Source organism: Dasypus novemcinctus, chromosome 1 (assembly GCF_030445035.2).
Source record: "Dasypus novemcinctus isolate mDasNov1 chromosome 1, mDasNov1.1.hap2, whole genome shotgun sequence".
Taxonomy (NCBI): Eukaryota; Metazoa; Chordata; class Mammalia; order Cingulata; family Dasypodidae; genus Dasypus; species Dasypus novemcinctus.
The window spans coordinates 41,628,326-41,653,628 of record NC_080673.1 but is presented as its reverse complement, the minus strand read 5'-3'; the positions used below and the strand labels follow the sequence as shown (position 1 = coordinate 41,653,628).

At 37.3% G+C, this 25,303-nt stretch overlaps 1 protein-coding gene across 1 annotated transcript in view; it reads left to right on the top strand.

Annotated features, from left to right (window-relative positions):
* Nucleotides 1-25,303, top strand: part of FHIP1A (FHF complex subunit HOOK interacting protein 1A) — a 345,875-nt gene that overhangs the window by 209,007 nt on the left and 111,565 nt on the right. Inside the window, exon 3 of the mRNA XM_004469803.4 lies at nucleotides 22,888-23,118. Within this exon, the coding sequence (XP_004469860.2) occupies nucleotides 23,014-23,118 (105 nt within the window). The 5' untranslated portion in view covers nucleotides 22,888-23,013. The remainder of the gene's footprint in view (nucleotides 1-22,887; nucleotides 23,119-25,303) is intronic.

The following is a 25,303-nucleotide window of genomic DNA, read 5'->3' as shown; positions in this document are numbered from 1 at the left end:
ACGATAATCAGTTTTGTCTTTCTAACATGTATTGGATTTACTAACCACTTGGACTTCATTTGGATAACTAGACCTTACTTAAGCAGGGAAATGCAACAACATCTACAGTGGCTAAAACTCCAAGTGTTCTAGACTGTTTGAGTGATAAACTGTCATGGTAGGAATTGCCATTGGACCAGTGGTTACAGCCTTTTCAAGCCATTATTTCCCCTATTCCCAAACTTTTAATCTTCTTAAGAGTTGGATTTGCAGTATAACAGCTGTGTTCTGGTGACCTTAGGTCAAAACAAAGAAAGGAGCTATTTCATTAGGGGCTAGAATATAAGGAATCACTTATTTTTATCACACACTGTGTCTCCATTTGCTTAGGTGCATTTCTTTTTTGTCTCACCTCTAGATATATTCCTATACAAAAATGGTATTGATCAAGGAGCTGCTCTGGTGATACCATTTCTAAGCCCCTGTCCTGATCATGGCTGTAAACGGACTCTTCCTCCCGTGCAGTCCTCCCAACTCTGCTTCTTGCTAGCTCTGTGACCAGTTTGTCCAAAGCTCCAATTTCTTCATCTGTAAAATGGGGATAATGGTCCTTACCTTGTTGGGGGATTGTGAGAATTAAATGGATACTTTAGTGTGGTGCCTGACACAAATCAAGTGCTCAAAAAATAGCAGCCTCTTACTGGGGGCTATTACTATTACTTGTTCATGATAATATCTCCCCTCAGTGAGCTGCATATTCTCTGAGGCCAGGACTGGATCTTACTCTAATGCCTCATTTTGTATATTCTGGGTGTTAGATAAATGCTTATTGAATTAACCCTTGAATAGCATAAAATGTGATTCCTACCCTCAAGGAGACCAGAGTTTGGTTCTCATGTGACTACAACACAAAGCAGAAGAGAATATGTGTAGTAATAGGACAGGTTTAGGAAAGCTCTTAGTAGGTGTTCAGCATACTGTTTTTGATCTTGGTAACCAAAGGTTTGGTGGTGATGAAAATGTTTGCTAAATTATGCTGGAAATGCGAAGTTTTTTCCCCTATAAATTCTACCCCATCAATTAAAAAAAACACAGCATTTATTTGTTAATGTCACATTAAAAATTTTTTTAAAGTTATACTATCTTTAAAAGCACAATTAAGGAATTTTAATAGAGAAATCCTTTCGTCCCCCTTTTCTCTCCTGTTCACTATTCCTTAATGAATTAAGAATCTAAGAGAAGTAACTAGAAAACAAAGTTTTGTGGAATCCATCATTCAGAGTGCTTACATAATGATTAGGTTAATATTGCTTCATATGAAAATTTTCTTTTAACAAAAATGATAACCTTGATTGTTTATTACAAAAAACTTCAGTCCAAAAGTTCATTATATTGAGAAATGCTTTCCTCCTCCCTCTCAGAACCATTATATATAGCAGAGAATAATCAAGAGCAGATTGCTAATCTAGTGAATTCTAACCCTGTCAATTTTTAATGAGGACTTGTTGTTTGACTGTACATGTGACAGAGATGGACAAGTGCTTTACTTTAACTCAAGCAGATAGAATTAAATCTGAAGGTGTCTGTTAAATGTATCCAGTTCGTTTTGAAACTTTGCAACCATTTACTGAATATGTGGTCATTTGTACTGGAGGTGCTGTTATGCTGAATATAAGCTAATTTCATAGGCCTGTATGTAGTTAGTAAGTGTAGATAATTTGCACATTTTTGCTTTTTTAAAACTTTCATTATATAATTAATCTATTTAAGGACTTTCAGAATATTGTTTCTCCAGAGAAAGCACCAAACTAGAATTATTTTTTTAATCACATTTTTTTTTGGAGTATAGCATGTTCTGCTTTGTATTCCCATTCCACCCCCAACCGCACCCCCAGCTAATCGTATCAGCTAGATTTAGGAGAGAAATCATAGGGGGATCTATTCAGACAGTTACTTGTTTGATTCCCCCATAGGCACTGGCTCTTTGATCTTCTACTAGTGTAGCTCCTCTGATCTTTTATTCTGTAAGGTGTTTGTGTCTGTGTTTGATGGATGTTTCACTGACTCAAGTAAATGGAAGAAAATTTTCTCCAGCCTTTAAATGTATTGCTTTCCTTGTTCTTTCAAAAAACACACTATCCTTGGGTAAGAACATTTTAGAGGCATTTGGCATCAAATCAACAAAATTGTGACCTTAAATGGAATTTGAGGCACTGAGAGGTGGTTTGATTGGTAAGAATCCATTTTTGTTTCTTTTTCCTTGAGTGTACCCCCTCACATAATAACAGAAACAACACTGCTTTCTCTTAGGTTTTGAAACAAGAGAGTCTGATTTCATTGAATTTTGTACTTTGGCTTTTATTGTCACTTTCCCATTTTCTTTGCAGGGGAGGAAGAACTCTGTGTATAGAGTAAATTAAATTATGAGGAAAATAGTCCATGGAGCTAAACAAGACAAACTAAGGTTTTGGAACTGAATGTAAGAATTTCCTTACCATTATAGATAGTTTAATCCATGATTCAGAAACATATAAGTCATTTTGATAGACTTGATTTGACTAATTAGCCTGAAATCTGCTAGAGACTGAATTGCTCAAGTCAACTCGTAATTTTGGTTAAATCAATGAGTAATTACCGTTTTAAGCGGGAAACAAATATAGCATACTGATTGTTAGACTAAAGAAGATGTTACTGTGATATAATCAAATAAAATATTTAACTCCAGTACCACAGCAGACCTTTACTCTTTTCTTACTCTAGGATTTTAATTCCCAGAGAACACAGTAGAAAAAGGTTGTGGTAACTTTTTGGAGAGAATCTCTTTATTCTCTCAATAAGTAATATATAAATATGTGAGAGAGTCTGTGGTGCTAAGTTAAATACTCTTATATTTTAAGTATATTTTAATTATAATAATAATTTTGGAAATCCTCAGAACTAAATACAGTCAGATTTAGTGCTCAAAATTTCCCTCAAATATCACAAAGAACCTAGAAATGAACAATTTGTATGGTTGGGGTAGAAGTTATTGCTTCTAATTTCCTTCCTAGTTTATTAGATACATATTAGTATGAGCAGATCTACCTAAAACCCATTCAAATAGCTCCTTTTGTTTGGTTTTCATTTTATCATCATCATTTTCCTCACTTTTGAGAAATCTTTCTATAGAGCATGATGTTTATTACTGAATTTCTTATCGTCAATTTTGTATGCTATATTCCTGGGTATAAATTTAAAATATTTTAGAATCAGAGACATGTTTATTTCATGGAAAAATCTTTTTAAAATGGTACTTGAGTGTTCTCCTGTATTATTTACTTGGATTAGATTCCTTTACTACGAAAGCAGGAAATACAATTTGCTTGGAACTTTGTGCAGATTGCCCCTTGGAATGTGAATCTCTCATTGTACTGAAAGTTATTCTTGCATTTAAACACACATTAATTTTTGTGCAATATGATCCCAAATGCCTTGGATACACAGCTTTCTACAGCTTAATGAGAAAAAATATGTGATTTTCAACAAGTGCCTTGCTAAGGGGTATTGGTAGTGATTTTGACTTTATGCATTTTTGGCCTTTTATGCTAGTGTTTGAACCTAATCCTAAGATTAGATGCAGCTCCACTCTAATAATATTGAGTCAGATTATCAATTTTTGGTAATTCCCTAGGACAAAGAAAGGAAATGAATTATTATATGTTAATATTATATAAAGTTATTAAAAAAAAATAAAACTACTCAGGCCTCCCTTCTTCTATATCTTCCTCACAATTCCTTTTTGAAGCTATTTTATTCTTTATTTTAACTCTTACTCTTTGTCTATTCTTGCTCATAGTTTTATACTTGAAACACCAACTCTGGGGAAAAATAATACAAATGCAAAATTTATCTGAAGCAAAATTTAAAGTAGAACACTGTCTTTTTCTTCTCTTGCTTTCCTTTTCTTTCACCTCTGTACAAAGACACTGATACATAGTGGAAAAGAGTTTTAATTAAAGGAGTATAAATAGCCAGAAATCCTTTAAGGCTGTGCCAGTCACTGTAGAGGCAAGTGTAGATGAATTTAAGTAGAATACAGGAGAGTTGTGATATACCAGTTGCTTCTGGAGCATTATAGATAAATTAATACCCGCTTTGGGCAGCTGGCACTCATCCACTTAGTAAGTCATCCTTGCTGTGCAAGAACTGCTTAATATAAGTTTTTAGCTTTTACTTTTATTTCTTGGAAAGGCAGTGCAGTAAGCCTAAATTCTGGACCCCCAAGTAGAAATTGGAGCTTCCAGTACTCTTTGTTGATTGCACATTACTCAGGGCTTTTTCTGTTGTAGGAGCTCTGAAAATGCACTAATAAATGATTACCATTTACATCTGTGTGTCAAGCCAGACTTGGATCTGTGTGTGTGTCATGCACAAGGAAGAGAGAGAAAATATACCCTTCACTGAGGTAAAGTACTGTTCAATTTAGGGGTAACCAATCTCTTACCAAGGTCTATTTAGGAATTCCACTGAGTGATGCTTTACGGAAAAATAAAATTTTCAAGCAATGATGATGTGCTGTTAATGAGTGCAATATTTTTAAAAGAGAAAGTTTAAGAAAGTTATTTAGAGGTATATAATAATCTTTGGTTTTCAAGGTAAATGCTAGTCCTGAAAGAATTAGCTTTGTCCTAGTAGGAAAAAAATCCTACAAAAAAGTCACACAATTAAAAAAGTGGTGGTTGGTCTGGGGCGTCAGTGGAAGGGGCATGTGTGTATGGGGTTATGCCTGGAATATGCCTCTATAGAGTGTGTGTGTTCATGTGGTCATGGAGTGTTATCTTGGTGGGTGGAGACCCACAGAATATTGAATTCCCATTCTGTGGAGTCCTGCTACATTCTCTTATAGAGTGGCAAGAATCTCTGGAGTATATAGGCAGTGCCTAGCAAAGGAGGGCAGACCAATGCAGCAGGCCTTTGATATTGATGCTTGTACTTATGAACCTTGTCCTTATGAAATTGAAACTTGGCCCAATAATATGTATTGCTTAAGAGATACCTCCTGAGGGCTTCCTTGTTGTTCAAATGTGACCTCCTACTAAGCCAAACTTGGCATATAAATTCACTGCCTTCCCTCCAATGTGGGACTCCCAGGTTTGAGCTTCCCTGGCACCAAGAGAGTATTACCAAGCACCAACTAATGATGCATTTGGAGAAAGACCTAGACCAAAAGGGGGAAATATTAAATGCAAATGAGTTTTTATGAATAAGAGATTTCAAAGTGAGTCAGGAGGTCATTCCAAAGGTTACACTCATGCACATCTCAGTAGGATCCCACTGACTGCCACAGTAAACAGTGCCTCAAGTAGGAGTGCTTCTAGGGGCTGTAGAGACATCAACACTATAGGCGGGGCAGACAACCCCAGGAAATTGGCATCCCATGGTGGATCTTACCTTGGAGTATAATCACCCATTTCCCCTAGTGTATCAGAGTTAGACTCATTTATCTTTGTCCTACATATGGTTCTTCTGCCCCATTTATGTGAACCTATAATTAGCACTACACCCCTCAAATATATGTCCCATAGACTTCAATTTTCTGTCTGTTCATATGCTGGGTCAGCCCTGAAACTCAGCAGAGTTGCAGCCAACACCTACTCTGTCAGTTCATTGGACTCGCCCAGGACAACTAACAAAAGGATGATGATAGACAATGCCCATCCCAAAAAGCAAAGAGTATCTACAATTGCAGGCAAGACAGTTCCATCCTACTGCCTCATGGGATTTTAGCCCCCTCTCAATCGGAAGCAGAGTGGGTATCACCATCCCCAAATCCTCAAGATAGAGAAACGAACAAACATAAGGGGGGAATGCAACTGTGGAGTAAAATAGACATTGTTATTCTAGTAATGGTAGCACTTGTAACATTAATATAAAGACAGTGGCCACCAGAAGTTCTGAGGGGAAGAATAGGTGTAACATGGGGCATTTTGAGACATGGTAATTGTTTGGCATGATATTGCAATGATGGATACAAGCCATTTTACATTTTGTCAAAACTAATAAAATTGTGCAGTGAATGTTTACTATAGACCATGCTTAATAGCAGTATTTTAGTATTAGTTCATCAATTGTATCAAATGTACCATACTAATGAAAGATGTTAATGGTGGAAAGTGTGGGAGGAGGAGGGAGTGGGGTATATGGGAATCCCCTATATTTTTGATGTAACATTTATGTAATCTAAAGCTCCTTTGAAAATAAAGAAAAAATATTTTAAAGTTTCTCTCTTACAGAAAAAACAAAAAACAAAGTGGTGACTAATGGTGAAACTGCTCAAATATAACTACAGTAATTTGCAAAACAGGAAGCATATTTTTGGATATGAGTAATCTCCATGGCGAGCTATATATATTTAATTTTGTTTTGTCTTAAAAAGAGGCCATTAAAAAATTATTGAGGACCTGGGGGGACCTCTGAAAAGGGTCTTGGGAAACCCCAGAGACCCTCAGGCCACATTTGAGCACCACTGGTTTAGACTGACAGAAGTCATAGTAGAAGGTTAACTTTACAAATTCCTATAGCTATGAACTCCATAGGCTGAAGATTAATTGGATAAATTTAATTCAGTAAGTATTATTGCACAATGCTATTAGAATAAGTATTTTACCAAAGAGATCCTTAAAAACAAGACTCTTCTGAATTCTTTACACTTTCCTGACATATCATATTCATCCTTATTTACTCCACTGGAAGTTAACAACTCTTAGATCCACATGTATACTTCTCTTGTGTGTGTGAGTTTTTTGTTTTTTTGTTTTACTAAATTTCAACATTTGTGGTCATTGTAATTGATTCAGATGTCATATTAAGATAATCTGGGGGGCAGATGTGGCTCAAGCAGCTGAGCACCTGCTTCCCACATGGGAGGGTCCCGGGTTTGGTCCCTGTGCCTCCTAAAAACAAAAACAACAAGCAAACAAATGGAAAAACCAGCTCAGGGGAGCTGATGTTGCTCAATGGTTGAGCGCCAGCTTCGCACATACAAAGTCCTGGGGTTCAATTCCCCAGGAATTGAGGGAAAAAAAAGAAACTCTGAAACCTACTCATATTCATCAGGCTGTAATCAGTATGCAGGCACTCTCCTTTAAGAATTGTGACTAAGAAGAGACTTCATGTACATTGTAATTGCTACACTTAAGCAGGATTTAGGTAATTTACTTTCATTTAGGGTGTTCTTTTGTTTTTATTTTGTTAAATTAAGAAAATGTTTCCACTAAGTAGTGCAAAACATGGTACAAAATTCAAGAAGTGCAAAAGTGTTCATGTGAAATGTAAGTCTCCCTCCCTTACCTGTCGCCCAGTCACCAAGCACCCCTCTGCTGAGGTGGCCAAGTTAAGAGTCCTTGTGTATCTCACAGAGATATTCTGTGCATTTATAAGCATACAGAATAATACATTCCTTTTTTTTTTTGGTACACGCAAATGTTGGCGTACTATCCTGGCAGCCTTTTCATATCAGTACATTCAGATCTGCCTCTTTTTTTTTTAAACTGTGACATGGTATTCTGTTATATTGAGGTGCCATAATGTATACAAACAGAACCATTGATGATGGATATTTAGGATCTTTCTAAACAATGCAGCCAAAGGTATAACTGTAGATAGGTACTGTATTAGTCAGCCAAAGGAGCCCTGATACAAAATACCAGAAATATCTTGGCTTTTATAAAGAGTATTTGTTTGGGGTAGAACCTTACAGTTACCAGGCCATAAATAGTAAGTTACTTCTCTCACCAAAGCCTGTTGCCATGTGATGGAACAATATGACTGCCGATCTCTGTGAGGGTTCAGCCTTCCTCTTCCTCCTCAGACTCTGTGGTCCCAGCTCCTTCTGTTCTCAACTGTGAGCTAGTATAAGGCTCATCTTTCTCCCTAGGTTTGCTCTTTCCCGGCTTTCTCAGTTGTTCAGGGCTCTGGTCTCTTCAGCTGCCAACTATCAGGTGAATGGCTCAGCTCTCTTCCTGGGGCTCCAGTGTCCAAAACTAAACCCACTGTGTTCTCCTCTGTATATTTACTTTCCTGTCTTTGATTGAGCATCCGTTTATATAGCCCCTAAAGGAGGTGTGTGTGTGGGGCGGTGATGACTCAAACCAAGTTGCCCTAATGACATGGTCAAATAAAGCCCTAATCTTGATTTAATAAAGTAAAAGTGAAACCTCTGAATCTGATACAATCTAATATGCCCAGAGGAACAGACTAGTTTACAAACACAATCCAGTATTTATTTTTGGAATTTATAAACAATACAAACTGTGATGGGTACTTACTGGTTAAGAACATGTTCTCTGAGGTCTGACTTGACAGTCTGAGTCAGACCTCATGATATCTGTGTGGTCTTAATAAGGCAATACCTTTTATATCTTTGTGCCTTATTTTCCTTATCTGTAAAAGAGGAGAATACTGGTTCACTAGATTATGGAAAAGATTTAATGAGTTAATGGTATAAAGCACTTAGAATAATAGCTGGCACACAGTGCTCTCTGAGTGTCAACTCTTGCCATTATTCAGTATGTTGTTTTGTAAAATGAAAGTTATTCATAGAATAAATACACAGAAGTGGTTTTGTTGATCAAATTTAATTTTGAAGAATGTTGCCAAATTGCTCTTTATAGATAGAATATCAGTTTATGTTCCCACCTGGGGTATATCAGATGTATCCATTTTTACTTCTCATAACAGTCACCTCTTGATATCTGTAAATGTTGACATTGATTCTATACTTTTAAGGCTTTATATATAGTTCTCACTCAAGAGGAAGAGATTCTGAGTTAAATTTTTCTTCCCCTTGAAATTTTTTAGTGCTTCTAAAATATCCTACTTTTAAATTTTATCAATATTAAATATTTGAGTGGTAAACTACTTTAAACCAGTAGGTTTTTACCATATACTTATAAAATCTTTCATCTACTTATACATATGGAAAAAATAGTCTTTTCAATTGATACAACAGCATACCATTTGTTAGAGGGGTTATTCTGTTTACATATAAGGAAGTCTTGCATTATTTCTGTATTCTAATTTCAATAAATATGAAATTAGAACTTCAAGTCATATTCTTAGTACCACATAGTTTATATTATTATACCTCCTGAAGGCAAGTTACCTGTATCTATGATGTGCAAACACCAGTGGTTTACTCCACTTCTGTCTTCTTTATATAGAACAAAAGGCAACCACCTCTTCTACTTGTGATCCATTTCATACATGGTGGAGAAAAGTGCTCTGGCTTTGGCCTAATCAGCATGGAATCATGTTCTAGGAGACAAGCCAGTTGTTGACTTCTAAGTCTGTTGCTAACATTATAATAAGTACTAACACTTTGTACATCTGACATCTCACCTTGCAGTGTTTGGGGTAGGAGAAGAGGTACTTAGCCAGCCATAAAATTTTTCAAAGCATTTTTTTTTTAAAAAAGGATATTTAGATTACATAAATGTTATATAAAAAATATAGGGGATTCTCATATACCCCGCTCCCCACACCACCCACATTTACCCACATTAACAACATACATCATTAGTGTGGTACATTCATTGCAATTGATGAGCACATTTTGGAGTATTGCCACCAAGCATGGACTACAGTCCACATTCTGTCCCACACAATTCCGTCGGTTATGGCAAGACATACAATGGCCTGCATCCGTCGCTGTAGTGCCACCCAGGACAACTCCCAAGTCCCTAAAATGCCCCTCTATTATACCTGGTTTCCCTCTCCCTGACTTCAGTATTCCCAGTGGCCACTGCCTTCACATCAATATATAAATTCTTCCGTTGCTAGAATCACAATAAATTTATAGTAGAATACCAGTAAGTCCACTCTAGTCCATAGTTCATTTCCCGATCCTGAGGATTTGGGGATGGTAAGGTCCACTCCACCTCTTATTGAGAGGGGCCTTCAGTCCCATACAGCCAGTGGATGGGACTTTCTTGCTTGCAGTTACAGATTCTCTCGGTTCTTTGATATGGTAGTTGTCCATCATCACCTACTTGTTAGTTGTCCTGGGTGAGTCAGATGAACTGGAGAGTAGGTGTTGCAGCTCCATTGAGGCTCAGGGCCCAGCTGGCACACAGACAGTCCAAAGATTCAAGTGTCTTGGATGTACACCTACCAATTCCAGCACCAACTATAGGTTCAAATAGAAGGCACAGAAGAGCTATGTGTAGGGAAACTACAATTGAGTTCAGTTCTGTCTCACTGGAGAACACAAACCCCAAAGTAGGGCCCACTGGCAAGGCACCAAATTCATGAGCTGTCTGTCCTAACCAAAGTACCTGGGTGTCTCCACAGTCCTCAGGAGCCCTACTATTTGGGGTGGTGTCTAATTTGGCAGTCAGTGAGATCCTGCTGAGACATGCATAAGCGTAACCTCTGGAATGACCTCCTGACTCACTTTGAAGTCTCTTAGCAATATAAACTCACTTGTCTTTACCTTTTCCCCTTTTGGTCAAGGTTTTTTAGCAATAGCATTGCTAGTTGGTGCTTGGTAGTAATCCCTTGGTGCCTTATTCAAGAGTACAGTTATCCATGTGCTGAAACAACCCATGAATTTCTGAAATAGAACTTTGTGTTATCATGGAAGTCACCACATTTCTACAACTATCTCTTCAGGAATATTCTTAGAATTTGAACCAGCTTTTAGTCTCTGTTTTGGAACTCTTTGTGTTTTTACCATGAATGCATCTTTAAAGTGGCTTTTAAACTTTTTTGAAGGCAGTTGTTTCTTGGACTCTTTTGAGAATTGGCTGAAAACTGTGGCTTCCTCTTTCCACTAAAATATGCCCACAATTTATGATATTCATGGATGTATAAGAAATTTCATTTTCACTTAACTCATTGCATTTAGTACTTCTTTTGTCATGCATGGATAAAGAACCTTGTTGAAAAGGAGACTTTTCATTTGTTATTCCAAAAGATAATCATCACATCCTTTTACACTGCAGGTCTTATATCTGAAATTTTTCATATGAAGACATTTGTAGGACTGGCAGTGGGAACTAATTCTGTATTGATATAGCTATGAAGAGACAGGTATTAGACTAACCAGCATAATTTACCAAAGGCACCTCCTTTTCCAGGATGAATGCTCAAGACATGTTGGTCAAAAACTTCAATGTATTTTTTACGGGAATATTTATTGAGAAGAACTTCATGAGCATTAGAGTTCTTCTTAGAGGGATTCAGAACATTTACCTCAAACCTCTGTTTTAAAGTACTATCTGACAGAAGTTGTCTGATAATCTTAGTTTTGCATTTACCTTGGTTGAATTTTAAGTTTTTGTTGTAGATATCTTAACTGAGTTGTTCCTTAATAGTTTTCAACAAAGTAGTGTTGTGAAAGGATGGACTATACTACCAAGATTTACAAGGACTGGTCATTTGGGAGACTCGTCCCAAGAATGGTCCAGTTGTCATGTTTCAACAAATCGCTCCATGTGTATAAGAAACTTTTACATTTCATCACTGATAGGCTGATGTCTTAGCACTCATATAATTCACAAAAGCTATAATTTTTGCATTCCAAACCCTTGTTTGTAGAGTTTAGTATCCTAAACAAGTCTTAAGTCCCCAAACAATTTTCAGGTATGAATTTGAATATTAATTTTAATTTTTCTTTCTCCATTTATTCTGCCTACCTGTCATTTGCATTGCACTTGGGTCTGACCTTGATGATGGTTTGTTCTTGTGAAATTAGGGTGCAAAATGTGGTGTGATTATTTCATAGCATTAACAGCTTTCTGCAGTCTTGTTATTACTTTGAAGTGTACATTTATCAAAGCTTGAAACCATTTGAAATGTGTGTACTGAGAGAATTTTCTTTGTGCACACCTTCTTTTGTTAACTGATCCACCTACAAGTTATTGTAAACAAATAAGATACTGCTTTACTGACATGATAGACATTTAACAATGAATGAATCAGAAGTCAGAGTATGGCAAGTTGAAGGAGGGTTAGGGCAAACTGTAGGAGATGCTTGCTTTATTTTTCACAGACAAATATTGCCATGTGATATGATGACAAGCTAGAAAAGGAAACTGGGCCAAAGGATTAGAGCCCAGTGAGGATTTAGGTCTTATCGGATTTTATTTGGCTCTAAGCAGAGATTGTGTGAGGCACTTTGACCCAAAATGATTTCCCTGTACTGCTGTTAGTTATAATTTAGGGCACAAGGTTCCCCTCTCTTCAGGTATTCCCAATATTTGAAGAGTGTTTACCCTTAGATGGAATTTTACATGATAAGCACATTTACAGTGATAGACTTTTAAAAATGTTATTAGTACCCAATTTGGGGCATTCCAAATTGCATTATAAAATAACGAATTTTTCTACTGGCAGTTGTTCAGGGGAAAAAAGGGCAAAGAAAGAAAAAGAGAAAAACAACAACCATGAAATTATATTTGAGATGGTAGATTCTTGTGCTGTGGGTTCCTTAAACAAAATATACTTTAATAGTAAAAAAAGTACAGAGAAAATCTCATTTACAACTAGAATCCTTACAAAGATCTTTGTACAAGGGCCATTATTCTTCTTTAATGATTATATGATTATTCCCCCCCCCCATTATTCTAACATTGGTCCCCAGTCATGTCATAGTATCTCTTTAATAAAGTACATAAAATAATGACGTTTGAGCTGGAAAAGACCTAAGAAATCATCATTTAGTCCAAGTTACTTACTTTCTAAGCAGGATTAGAGCTAGAACTAGAGTTCTCAGTGCAAAGCTCAAGTCCCCAAGGTAGGACGTGAAGTTTTTAGACTTTCAGGTTTGGAGGGAACTGAGCTAAACTCTTACTAGGCCTTACCCTGTGTTACTTACTGAATTGTGTCTCCCCAAAAGATATGTTCAAGTCCTAATCCCAGGTTCTATGAAAGTAGTCTTATTTGGAAAGAGGGTCTTAGAAGATGTTGTTAGTTAAGATGAGGCCAGATTACATCAGGGTGGATTCTAATGCAGTATGACTGGTGGCTTTGTAAAAAGAGGAAATCTAGATACAGAAAATGGCCATGTGATGGAGGCAGAGACTGAGTTATGCCACAAGCCAAAGAACACCAAGGACTGATGACAAGCCACTGCCAGAATCCTACAGATTTCAGAGGAAGCAAGGCTCTGCCAACGTTTTGATTTTGGACTTCTAACCTCCATAACTCTGAGACAAAAATCCAGTTTGTGGCACTTTCTTATCACATCCCTAGGAAACTCTATTCCTCTAAACTTTTAAAAATCCACCTAAACTTTCTAACCATTTCCACAAACCAACCAGAGAAGTAACAGGAGGGAAAAAGAGGGAAAGAGGGTGAAACTGGGGGAGATTGCCATATTTTTTTGTCAAGTGAGATAACTTACTTCTGATTTAGTAACTTACTATGAAAAGACTCAGCTCTACTTCTCTTTTATCTTTAGGACTCTGCTACCTGTGTCCCCCCTTTTTAAAAAAATTGTAAAATGCATATAACAGAAAGTTTCCCATTTTAACCACTTTCAAGCATAAAATGGCATTTCCAATGTTGTGCTACCATCACCACCATCCATTACCAAAACCTAACTATTGCCCCAAACAGAAATTCTGCACCTACTCATTAATTATTGACTCCCCCTTTACCCTGCTCACCAACCCCTACACTGGAGACCTGTACTCTACTTTCTGTCACCATGAATTTGCATATTCTAGTTATTTCAATAGTGAAGTTATTCAGTATATCTCCTTCTGTGTCTGGTTTATTTCATTCAACATGTTCAAGTTTCATCAGTGTTTTTGCATGCATCAGAACTTCATTCCTTTTTATGGCTGAATAACATTCCCTTATGTATATATACCACATTTTGTTTATCTCTTCATCCATTGATAAACACTTGGGTTGCTTCTACCTTTTGGTTCTTATAAATCTGCTGTGAACACATCAGTGTACAAATATCTATTTGAGCCCCTACTTTCCATTCTTTTGGTATATATCTACTGATGAGGTTGCCAGGTCATATGGTATTCTATGTTTCATCTGTGAAACTACCAAATTGTTTTTCAGAGTGGCTGCACTATTTTATATTCCCACCAACAATATATGAGGGTTCCTAGTTCTACACATTGTTGTCAACACTTGTTAGTTTCTATTTAGGAAAAAAAAAAAGCTGGGACAGTTTAAAGCTTTTTGTGAATCCCAGAAGAATCATGTTCTTGGAGATTATTCATGTGGGGATGTATACCCTTAGATTGGATTGAATTCAGCCTTTGATTGGAGCACTTCAGTGAAGCATGACCCAAAATGAGTCTTGGTCCTTTTGCTGGAGTCATATCTAAACAGGAGGAATAGGCAGAGACACACAGAGTAAGAGAGCTGCCATTTTTATCCTACCATGTGAGAGAGGGCTCAAGGATCACCTGTAGCTGCGGAAGTACAGGGAAACCCCGAGAGGCTAACAGAGAGGCTGGGGGCTGGATGCAGCAGAGCAGCCTGAAGTTGGAGAGACCAGGCCCAGGGATAGAAGAGCCATGTGCCTGTTCACCCATGTGCCTGGGGAGGAAGTGAGCCTACAGGAGAAGGTAGAGTCTGGCCCCTATTTTTCCCTGCTACTTGGCAGGAATCCAGGATTGCCAGTAGCTGACCTTTGGTGAAACAGCATCTGTGATGATGCCTTTATTTGAACATCTTCACAGCCTTGGAATTGTAAGATTTTTACCCTAGTAAATTTCCATTTTAAAAGCTAACCCATTTCTTACATTTTGCATTGGCAGCCTTGATCAAATAAAACAGTAGCCACCATTCTAGTGGGTATTAGGTGGTCTGTCATTGTGGCTTTGATTTGCATTTCCCTAATGGCTAATGGTATCAAGCATCGTTTTTAGAGGTTTATTGGCCATCTGTTTATCATCTTTGAAGAAATGTCTATTCAACTTCTTAGTGCATTTTTAAATTGGATTGGTTGTCTTTTTGTTGAGTTAGAGGAATTCTCTATATATTCCAGACATTAAGCCCTTCTTAGACATATAGTTTGCAATTACTTTCCCCATTCTGTTGGTTGTCTATTAATTTTATCAATGATGATCTTTTTGATACACAATAGTTTTACTTTTGAGGAAGTCTCATTTGTTATTCTTTTGTTGCTCATGCTTTTGGTGTAAAGAATATAAGGGCCAGAAGAGATTACCTTATGTATTGACATCTTTTTTTTTTTTCTTTAAGATTTATTTATTTATTTCTCTCCCCTTCCCTCCCCCCCCCCCCCAGTCGTCTATTCTCTGTGTCTTTTTGCTGTGTGTTCTTCTAGTCCGCTTCTGTTGTTGTCAGTGGCACGGGAATCTGTGTTTCTTTTTGTTGTGTCATCTTGTTGTGTCAGCTCTCCGTGTGTGTGGCGCCATCCCTGGGCAGGCTGAACTTTCTTTCGCGGTGGGTGGCTCTCCTTATGGGGCACACTCCTTGCATGTGGGGCTCCCCTACGCAGGGTCACCTCTGCGTGGCAGGGCATTCCTTGCACGCATCAACACTGCGCGTGGGCCAGCTCCACACGGGTCAAGGAGGCCTGGGGTTTGAACTGTGGACCTCACATGTGGTAGACGGATGTCCTAACCACTGGGCCAAGTCTGCTTCTTGTATTGACATCTTAATAATATTTAGTCTTCCAATCCATGAAAACAAAATGTCTTTCCTTTTATTTTACTCTTTTTTAGTTTCTCTCAGCATTGTTTTATAGTTTTCCATGTATAAGTCCTTTAAATCCTTGGTTAAATTTATTCCTAGCTATTTTGTTCTTTTAGTTGCCATTGTAAATGAAAATGCATTCTTTTTTTTTTTTTTTTGTTATTTCTCTCCCCTTCCCCACCCCCACCCTGGTTGTCTGTTCTCTGTGTCTGTTTGCTGTGTCTTCTTCTTTGTCCGCTTCTGTTGTTGTCAGTGGCATGGGAATCTGTGTTTCTTTTTGTTGCATCATCTTGTTGTGTCAGCTCTCCATGTGTGTGGCGCCATTCTTGGGCAGGCTGTACTTTCTTTGGCGCTGGGTTTCTCTCCTTGGGCGTGGGGCTCCCCTACGTGGGGGACACCCCTGCGCAGCAGGGCACTCTTTGTGCATCAGCACTGCACATGGGCCAGCTCCACAGAGGTCAAGGAGGCCCGGGGTTTGAACCGCGGACCTCCCATGTGGTAGATGGACGCCCTAACCACTGGGCCAAGTCTGCCGCCAGAAATGTATTCTTGATTTCCTTTTCAGGTAGCTCATTGTTGGCGTACAGAATTACTTCTTACATTAACATTTTGATCTTATACCCCACCACTTTACTGAATTTATTTCTGAGCCCTAGGAGTTTTGTTGTGGATTTTTCGAGATTTTCTTTGTATAGGGTCACGTCATCTGCAAGTAAGGAAGATTTCCCTTCTTCCTCTCCAATTTGAATGCTTTTTATTTCTTTTCCTTGCCTAAGTATTCTGGCCAAAACTTCCCAGACAATGTTAAGCAATAATGGTGACAGTGGGCATCCTTGTTTTGTTTCTGATCTTAGAGGAAAAACTTTCAGTCTTTACTGTTGAGTATGTTGTTAGCTGTGGGTTAATCATACATGCCCTTATTATATTGAAGAAATTCCCTTCTATTTCTGATTTTCTGAGTTTCTGGTGTTTTTTTTTTTGGTCATGGAGGGGTGATAGATTTTGTCAAATTCCTTTTCTATATCAATTCAGATGATCATATGTTTTTTGTCCTTTGTTCTTTTGTGGTGTATTATGTTAATTGATTTTCCTATGTTGAACTACCCTTGGATTTCTTGGATGAATCCCACTTAATCATGGTGTATAATTCTTCTAAGGTGCAGTTAGATTCAGATTGCTTGTATTTGTTAGAGATTTTTGCATCTATATCCATAAGGGATATTGGTCTGTAATTTTCTTTTTCTGGCTTTGGTGTTAGAGTGATGCTGCTCTTAAAGAATGAGTGAGAAATATTTCCTCTGCTCTAGCTTTTGGAAGAGTTTGAGCAGGATTGGTGTTAATTCTTCTTTGAATGTTTAGTGAAATTCACCAATGAAGTCAACTGGGCTTGAATTTTTGTTTGTTGGTTTGGAGTATTTGATTACTGATTCAATCCTTACTTATTATTAGTCCGTTGAGATAATCTATTTCTTCTTGAGTCAATTTAGGTAGTTTGTGTGTTTCTATGAATTTGTTCATTTCATCTGGATTATCTAATTTGTTGGCATGCAATTATTTGTAGTATCCTCTTATAATTCTTTTTTATTTCTGTAAGGCACAATTCCCCCTTTCATTTTTGATTTTGGTTATTTGATTTCTTCTCTCTCTCTCTCTGTCTCTCTGTTTCAGTCTTCTTTTTTTTTTTTTTTTTTAAAGATTTATTTATTTATTTAATTTCCCCCCCTCCCCTGGTTGTCTGTTCTTGGTGTCTATTTGCTGCGTCTTGTTTCTTTGTCCGCTTCTGTTGTCGTCAACGGCACGGGAAGTGTGGGCGGCGCCATTCCTGGGCAGGCTGCTCCTTCTTTTCACGCTGGGCGGCTTTCCTCATGGGCGCACTCCTTGCGAGTGGGGCTCCCCCACACGGGGGACACCCTTGCGTGGCACGGCACTCCTTGCGCGCATCAACACTGCGCATGGCCAGCTCCACACGGGTCAAGGAGGCCCGGGGTTTGAACCGCGGACCTCCCATATGGTAGACGGACGCCCTAACCACTGGGCCAAAGTCCGTTTCCCTGTTTCAGTCTTCTTAAAGGTTTGTTGATTTCATTGATACTTTCAAAGAATCAGTTTTTGGTTTTGTTGATTCTCTCTGTTTTTCTGTTTCCTATTTCGGTTACCTTCACTCTAATCTTTATTTCTTTCCTCCTGCTCACTTTGGGTTGAGTTTGTTCTTCTTTTTGTAGTTCCTCTAGATGTGAGGTTAGGCTACTGATTTGTGATCTTTTTAATGTAATGATTTAGATCTGTAAATTTCCCTCTGAGCTCTGCCTTTGACACATCCCATCAGTTTTCGTATGTTGTGTTTTTTTTACACTCACCTCAAGATACTTCCTAGTTTCCCTTGTGATTTCTTCTTTGATCCATGGGTTAAGAGTGTGTTGTTGTTTCTAAAGAAAGATGTTTTTAATGGGGAAGAGTGTGGGAATAGGGGTAGGGGTTAGGAAAAATGGGAATCCTCTATGCTCTCTGTGGCCATTCGCTGTGTGTTCTTCTGTGTCTGCTTGTATTCTTGTCAGTGGCACTGGGAACCTGTGTCTCTCTCTCTTTTTTTTTTTAAGATTTATTTATTTTTATTTCTCTCCCCTTCCCCTCCCCCAGTTGTCTGTTCTCTGTGTCTGTTTGCTGCATGTTCTTCTTTGTTTGCTTCTGTTGTTGTCAGCAGCATGTGAATCTGTGTTTCTTTTTGTTGTGTCATCTTGTTGTGTCAGCTCTTCGTGTGTGCAGCGCCATTCCTGGGCAGGCTGAACTTTCTTTCGCGCCGGGCGGCTCTCCTTACGGGGTGCACTCCTTGTGCGTGGGGCTCCCCTACGCGGGGACACCCGTGAGTAGCAGGGCACTCCTTGCGCACATCAACACTGCTCGTGGGACAGATCCACACAGGTCAGGGAGGCCCGGGGTTTGAACCGCGGACCTCCCATGTGGTAGACAGACACCCTAACCACTGGGCCAAGTTTGCTTCCCTCTGTCTCTTTTTGTTGTGTCATCTTGCTGCATCAGCTCTCTGTGTGTGGTGCCACACCAGAACAGGTTGCACTTTTTTCATGTGGGACGACTCTCCTAATGCACTCCTTGCGCGTGGGCTGCCCTACGCGGGGGACACCCCTGCATGGCATGGCATTCCTTGTGCGCATCAGCACTGCGCGTGGGCTGGCTCACCACATGGATCAGGGGGCCTTGGATTTGAACCCTGGACCACCTGGGCGGACTCTCTCTCAGTTGAACCAAATCCGCTTCCCCGCTAGCTATATACTTATCTCTTTCTTCTGTTCTTGTTCAATCAAAATCTTTTCATGGATTGAAGATTTTCCATGTTCAGTTGTTCCTTCCAGTGAGACTTGCAAATGTGATCACTTTTCTCTTAGTAAAAATGTTCTTTTACTCTGCTTCCCTTTAAGATAGCCTTCTCATTTCTTTCCCTTAAGCAATTTTTTAATACTAAATTATTAGAAGATGTTATATTTAAATAGATAAAAGACTTGAAGGCTTGAATGAGATAATATAATTAAATACTGAAATGTTTAACTGATTGTGGAAGAGGAATTATATAAAAATATAGTCATTGGTAGTCAGGAAAAAATGTGACTTTGACCATTTAGAGCTGCCTGAAGGGTTATAGCATTCCAAAGCAGTCTGAAATTAGATAAATTGTCTGTTTGGAAATAAGGTTGAAGAAATTTTACATTGGAAAGGAGGTGTGCTTTAGATGAGTAGAATCTAAACTTTTATGATTATGTGGTATTTTTAATAATATGTACCATGAAAACCTATGCTTGTATTTTTCATAGTAATAAAAAATATTAGATACTTTTAACAAAGGGAGCAAATAAAAACATCCACATGTAAAAAGATCATTGCTGGGGAAGGGGGGAAGGGGTTGGTGTTGTGTATATGGGAGTTCTCTATAATCTATATGTGACTTTACTATGACCTAAAACTTTTTTGAAGACATAGTAAAAAAAAAAATACATACGGTTCTTTTATCAGTAATCCCTGTTTCTAACAAGATTCAATATGATTTGTATTTCCTTATTGTTAGAAAGTACTTTATATATAATTTTAATGAAATATGTAAGTGTGACTACTCAGTATCTTTGGAAATCATGTAGTCAGTTCTCTTTCCTGTGTAGTGTAGACTGAGCTGAAATATCAGGCTTTTATACATATATTTCCTATTCCTCTACTAAGCAACTGTAGCACAAAATCATATTCAACTACTGTTGGGAAAAGAATCCTCTAGGTATTTTTTGGTGTTGGTGGATTTTTGAAGGGGCAAAAATAATCACTCTTTAGGGGCTGAAACAATTTATAGAGCTCTTTCTCAAGCAGGAATTCAAGTTGATGTGCATGTGCATATTTAGGGGATGAACAGGCTGAACATGTGGTGAAATTGGCAAGCTTTGTTCTAACCATTCCCAGCTTCAGGTACTGTAAGCTGAAGAGAACAGAGGGCTAGAAAGGAAAAATGTCTGATGATACCATCTTCATGACACAAACATACATTTTAGTGATTGCAGTCTCTTTTACCTACTCACACGTTTTTGCTTGTTTTCGTCCTTTTTTCTTCCCTGGATTGCAGATCGGAGAGTAAAATCAAAAGCTTGGAATGGCTGCAAAAAAAATAGTATAGGGTGATGACAGGAAATTATAGAAAATGTATTGAAAACCTTGGTGTTTGAGGAAATAAGTCCTTAGAGAATATTTCACAAGTATGGAGCTATCTCTCTCTTTCAGTTTTATATTGCTTTTGGGACATGCCTGTGCTTTAATACTCTGATAATATGTAAGTAACAGTGAGATTGCTAATATCCAACTCTTTGGTCTCTGGGTGTTTTGGGTAGTATTTTCATTGATAGGATCTTCTGGCATGGCTTTACCTTTCTCACACTTGGCTTACTTTACTTGCCTTCAAACTCCGCCTTTCTCACCCACATTTTCTTTATATTGTAGTTTCTGTGTTTAAGAAAGATTTAGTATCTGGGATATGCCCCCAAAAGAATTGGTTTGGATAACCATAAACTAAGAGAGATACACTTTCCTCCAAGAGTTAACAGATTCCTGAAGGACACAGGGCCAGGGATTATAGTCAGCAGAAGGGAGAATACCAATTCCTAGAAAGAGCACTGGACTGGGATCAAAAGTAACTTGTAAGTTTATGTCCTTGACCAAGATATTTATTCTCTCTGTACTGCAGTCTTTTTATGTGATAAGATTATATATAAGCTCCTTTTGAGACCAAATTTGAAGGATCTTAAATAGCATATGTTTCTAATTTTGATTTATAAGCAATTGACATGATATACATTGCCCTCGTACCTCTGAGGAAGAATCTAAATTACTGGAGCTGGAAGGGGTCTTAAGGGATATTTAGCTTTTCAACTTTGGTAAACTAGAACATTCTGATTTTCCTCATTACTGTCATTATATCATCTGAATAAAAGGCCTCGACATTTTCCTAGAAAAACAGTGTTTAGGACAATGAAGAAGCTGACTCAGAACCTTGTTTTATCTCTTATCGCTTAAAACAGGGCTGTACACTTTAATGTCTCCAAGGGCTAACAGATAACCTAAATGAAGTGAGGAGGCTGGCAGTAGGACCATAGGGAGTGGTGGGGATTGTGGGGACTGGAGAATATGTACCCTGCATATGTGGGGAGACCATTCCTGATTTTTAAAGTACCAGGTGGATACAATGAAACATGCCAGTTATGGCAAAGAACTGTGGGTAGCAGTGGACAGTGTCTTTTTGAAAACAATCCATTTTTATTATTGAGTTATAGGGTTGGGGAATTTGCCATTTTAATAATAAAATACAGTTATAGGAGAGCTACACAAAATGTTTCCATCAAGTACTTAACATGTACAGTCCTCCTTTTAATGGGCTGTCCTCTTTCTAAATGACTTTATCCTCTTCCATTCTCCTTAAAAAATTTTTCCTTTATGAAATAATTTTTGTTTTCTGTTCTCATGTCCTAAAAAAATTTTAAAGATCCTTTAATATTGAATAAGTACAAAAGTACTTATTATGAATGTTATTTAACTTTTTCCCAGTGAAATTCTACTCCCCGCAAACCTGAATCGTCACCTTAAGCCCCATTTCTCACATTCTATTATTTGTTGAGAGGAGTAGTTGATCACTGTACTCCTTGTGATACTCTACATACATGCATTTGAAAAGAGCCTGGTTTTTTCTTTCTTTTTTTCTTTTGGTACTATATGTTTGGAAACTTTTATCATGGAGTTTGTTTCCTGTGCTCTGATAATTGTGATGTTATTACTTTTCTATGTGCTCTTTCCAATCTGTACATTAAAAAAAAAATTTTTATTATCTGTACCCAGTCTTACGGTCTGACCAAACTGTGAGATAATACCACTATCAAATTTCTTTTGTCAGAGGTTTAGCACCACACTGCTGGATCATACGTAGCTCAATATCTTTTCACTCCTACTGGCTTTGTTGTAGTTAGACTATTTTCATATTTTATCCACATAATTCACTTTTCATTTATAAGTGTGAAATAATAAGCACTATCATGTTTTTGATTTATCATTTCTGTCTCTTATTTGTGAAAGTCATTTGGAATTCCCTTATTTTTCAGAAGTTCTTGAAACCTTAACTTAGTTGTAGCCACAAAATGACTAAGAATGCTTTCAATTCTATTATGACTGTCATGGCCAGAAAAAAAAGTATTCAATAATATTGGATCCAGAAGTCCTGGTACTGTTTCTAACTCTTCCAAGTTGCATCAAGCCATTTATTTCTGTTGCTGTTTACTAATGGCTTTCCAGTTAGTAGGTATTTTTTTTAAATTCATAAACATTGCTATTGCAGTTTCTTGCTTGATTACTGATGCGTTATGAAGCTCTTTTGTATAATTTGTAATTATATTAGTATCTTTATTGTAGAAAATAGACTTGAGTGATTTAGAATAATAATTTGGAGGGTGATGGTTTGTGTTATAAACCCAATAATTGCTTATGATTGTAGCTTTGGTATGTCATATTGTTTTGTATGTTTAGAAACAAGGTGAGAGAAAATAGGAAAGTTTTCAGATTGAGTAGAATTATCTATTTTATTGATATTTTGTTCTGTGTTGGACTTTGACAATGTATGTCTATGCTTTGATATAAATTTAATAATTGGTGTTATTTAATATGAGAGCATAATGAAGTGTATTTTTTTTGTTATTGTCTTTACAGGTTTCTGAAGGTGACAGTGAATATCGAAGATATTACATTTCTAATGTGATACTTGAAAGTTAGCAACTGCTTACCAAATTTTCATGAAAATTAAATATGACTTAGAAGCTTTGATTTATAAAATTTATGATGTCATCGGTTGCCACAGAAAGCAAACTCCAGCAGGCTGTGAGTCTGCAGGGAGTTGACCCGGAAACATGCATGATTGTATTTAAAAATCATTGGGCACAGGTAATGTATGTTTCCCCTTTTCTGCTGGTCTTGGTAGCCCCTGGGGCCTTTTTCACACTGAAGTACAGTTTCTTACTTCTGTGACAGCTAACTAGGCTTCTAGAAACATAGGAAGGGAAATCCTTTCTGGTGATAAGAAAACCAACTTTCTCTTCTTGGTTTCCAAGAATAGATAGCTGATTAAAAACCATAGTATTCACAAAAGTAATTAAGGGACAAAAATGTTCCTCAGATATCCTTAGAAGAACAGCAGTTGGCCTTAAAGTGGTGTTATCACTTTGAAATATATTTGCCCATAATAACATCCTCTTTCTTTCCCCTTGTTGACTTCCATACCAGGCCTTAAACTCTAATAATATTAAAATATCCATTTATTAAACATTTACCCAGTACTATGCTAAGTGAGTACTTCAAATACCTTACATCATTTAATCTTCTCCACACACCCATAAGGTAGTAAATATTAGTATGCTCATTTTGCAAATGAGGACATGGAAAATTATAGAGGTAAATTGTTTGGGGTTATTCAACTAGTGACTTACTACACCAGTGATGTCAAGGCACATGCATTTAACTGACCATGCATGTAACTGATAAACTTTACTATTTTTGAGTTGGGGTTCCTGTATAATTTAAGGAAAGAAGAGGCCTAGCTTTATCTGAATATGTCTTCTCCATTACAAAGCTGATTATAAAAGTTTTTAGTTTATTCATTTTGACTTCTCTCTGACTCTTTTCTGATCTTGTGTGGATAATTAATGGTTTAGAGTTCAGAAAATTTACCAGCCCACCCCTTTCCTCAGGGAGTTTACAAATAGTAAAATAAATTAAATTGGCCTTCTTTACTACTTGCTCAACATTGCAGTCCCCAGGTGAGCTGGTAAGTGGCTATTTATGTGACAGTTTTCTAATGACTACTCAGTTCCTTCTTATGGCCAGAAACAGCATGTGAGTTAAAGCACTGAGCCTGTAAATCACAGCAATTATAGAGGACACAGTTTAGATAAAAAATTGAATAAAATCATTTTGCTTCTGGATCATTTACATGCTGTAGCTTCTTACCACTATCCAAGATTTTTTGTGCATTTCCCATTCTCTGACTTTTCACTGTTAGAGTATTAATGGATTTGCCCTGGACAACAAAGGCACGTCTTCGTTAGCAAGGAGAAGGAAGTAATTCAGGAGTTTTCCAGATAATAAGAGTTATTGCCCTTGGCTTTGTATTTTTATAAGTATTTTAAAACAGTGGCTTCAAAGTAGGGTGATGAACTCTATGAACTGTGCCTGGTAGTCCATTGGTGTTGGAAGACTATCTTAGAAGGTTTGTTTCTAATCTTTTTATCTTACCTTTAAAAAGTGTTTTGTGTTTATAATGTACCTAATATGTTTTTATATTAGGACATGTATATTTATTAATTTTTTATAAATAAATACTCAAATATTGGAAATAAGTGCTCATTTTTAAACTAATAGGTATGCACAATCATATATTTTGAATTTAGAACATTTTTTTGCTCAGAAACTTTGCTTGGGCTCATGTAGTCTATCATTCAAATATATATTCTTTGCTCAAGGACTCCATTTTATTTATTTATGTGCATTATCTTCTCTTTCACCAAGTCATATGACATCAACCTCTTGGCTCTATACAGGTAAATCATCTGCCCTTCAAATTCTATCCTGGGCAAACTCCACAAAGCTATTGGAGTGCTGTTAAAGCATTTTTTTCCTGAATTCAAGAGTGTGTAAATACTCTTTTACACGGTGAAAGAATGAAATATTGGTCCCACAATCATATTATTTATTTCTGTATTTGATATCAATGACTTCCACATTATCTGATATTTTAGGTTACCTGAAGCATTACCTGCTTCCTTTGGTGCAGCTATAACCTGTTAGAACACACAAAAAAATATTTATTTGAAAGTAAGGATAACTTTGGAAGAAGGAATAGTATTTGGTAATTGAACATTTCCTTTTTTAAAGTTATTTAACTTTGGGCGAGTCTCCTAACTCTTTGTGCTTGATTTTTTCTTTTATTAAAATGCTTTCAAACTTTTCATTAGAAGTTGCAGGTTTACAGAAAAATCATGCAGAAAATACAGACTTCCCAAATATGCCCCCTCATGCTCAACAGTTTCCCCTATTATTAACACTTTGTTGTGGTATGGTACCTTTGTTACAA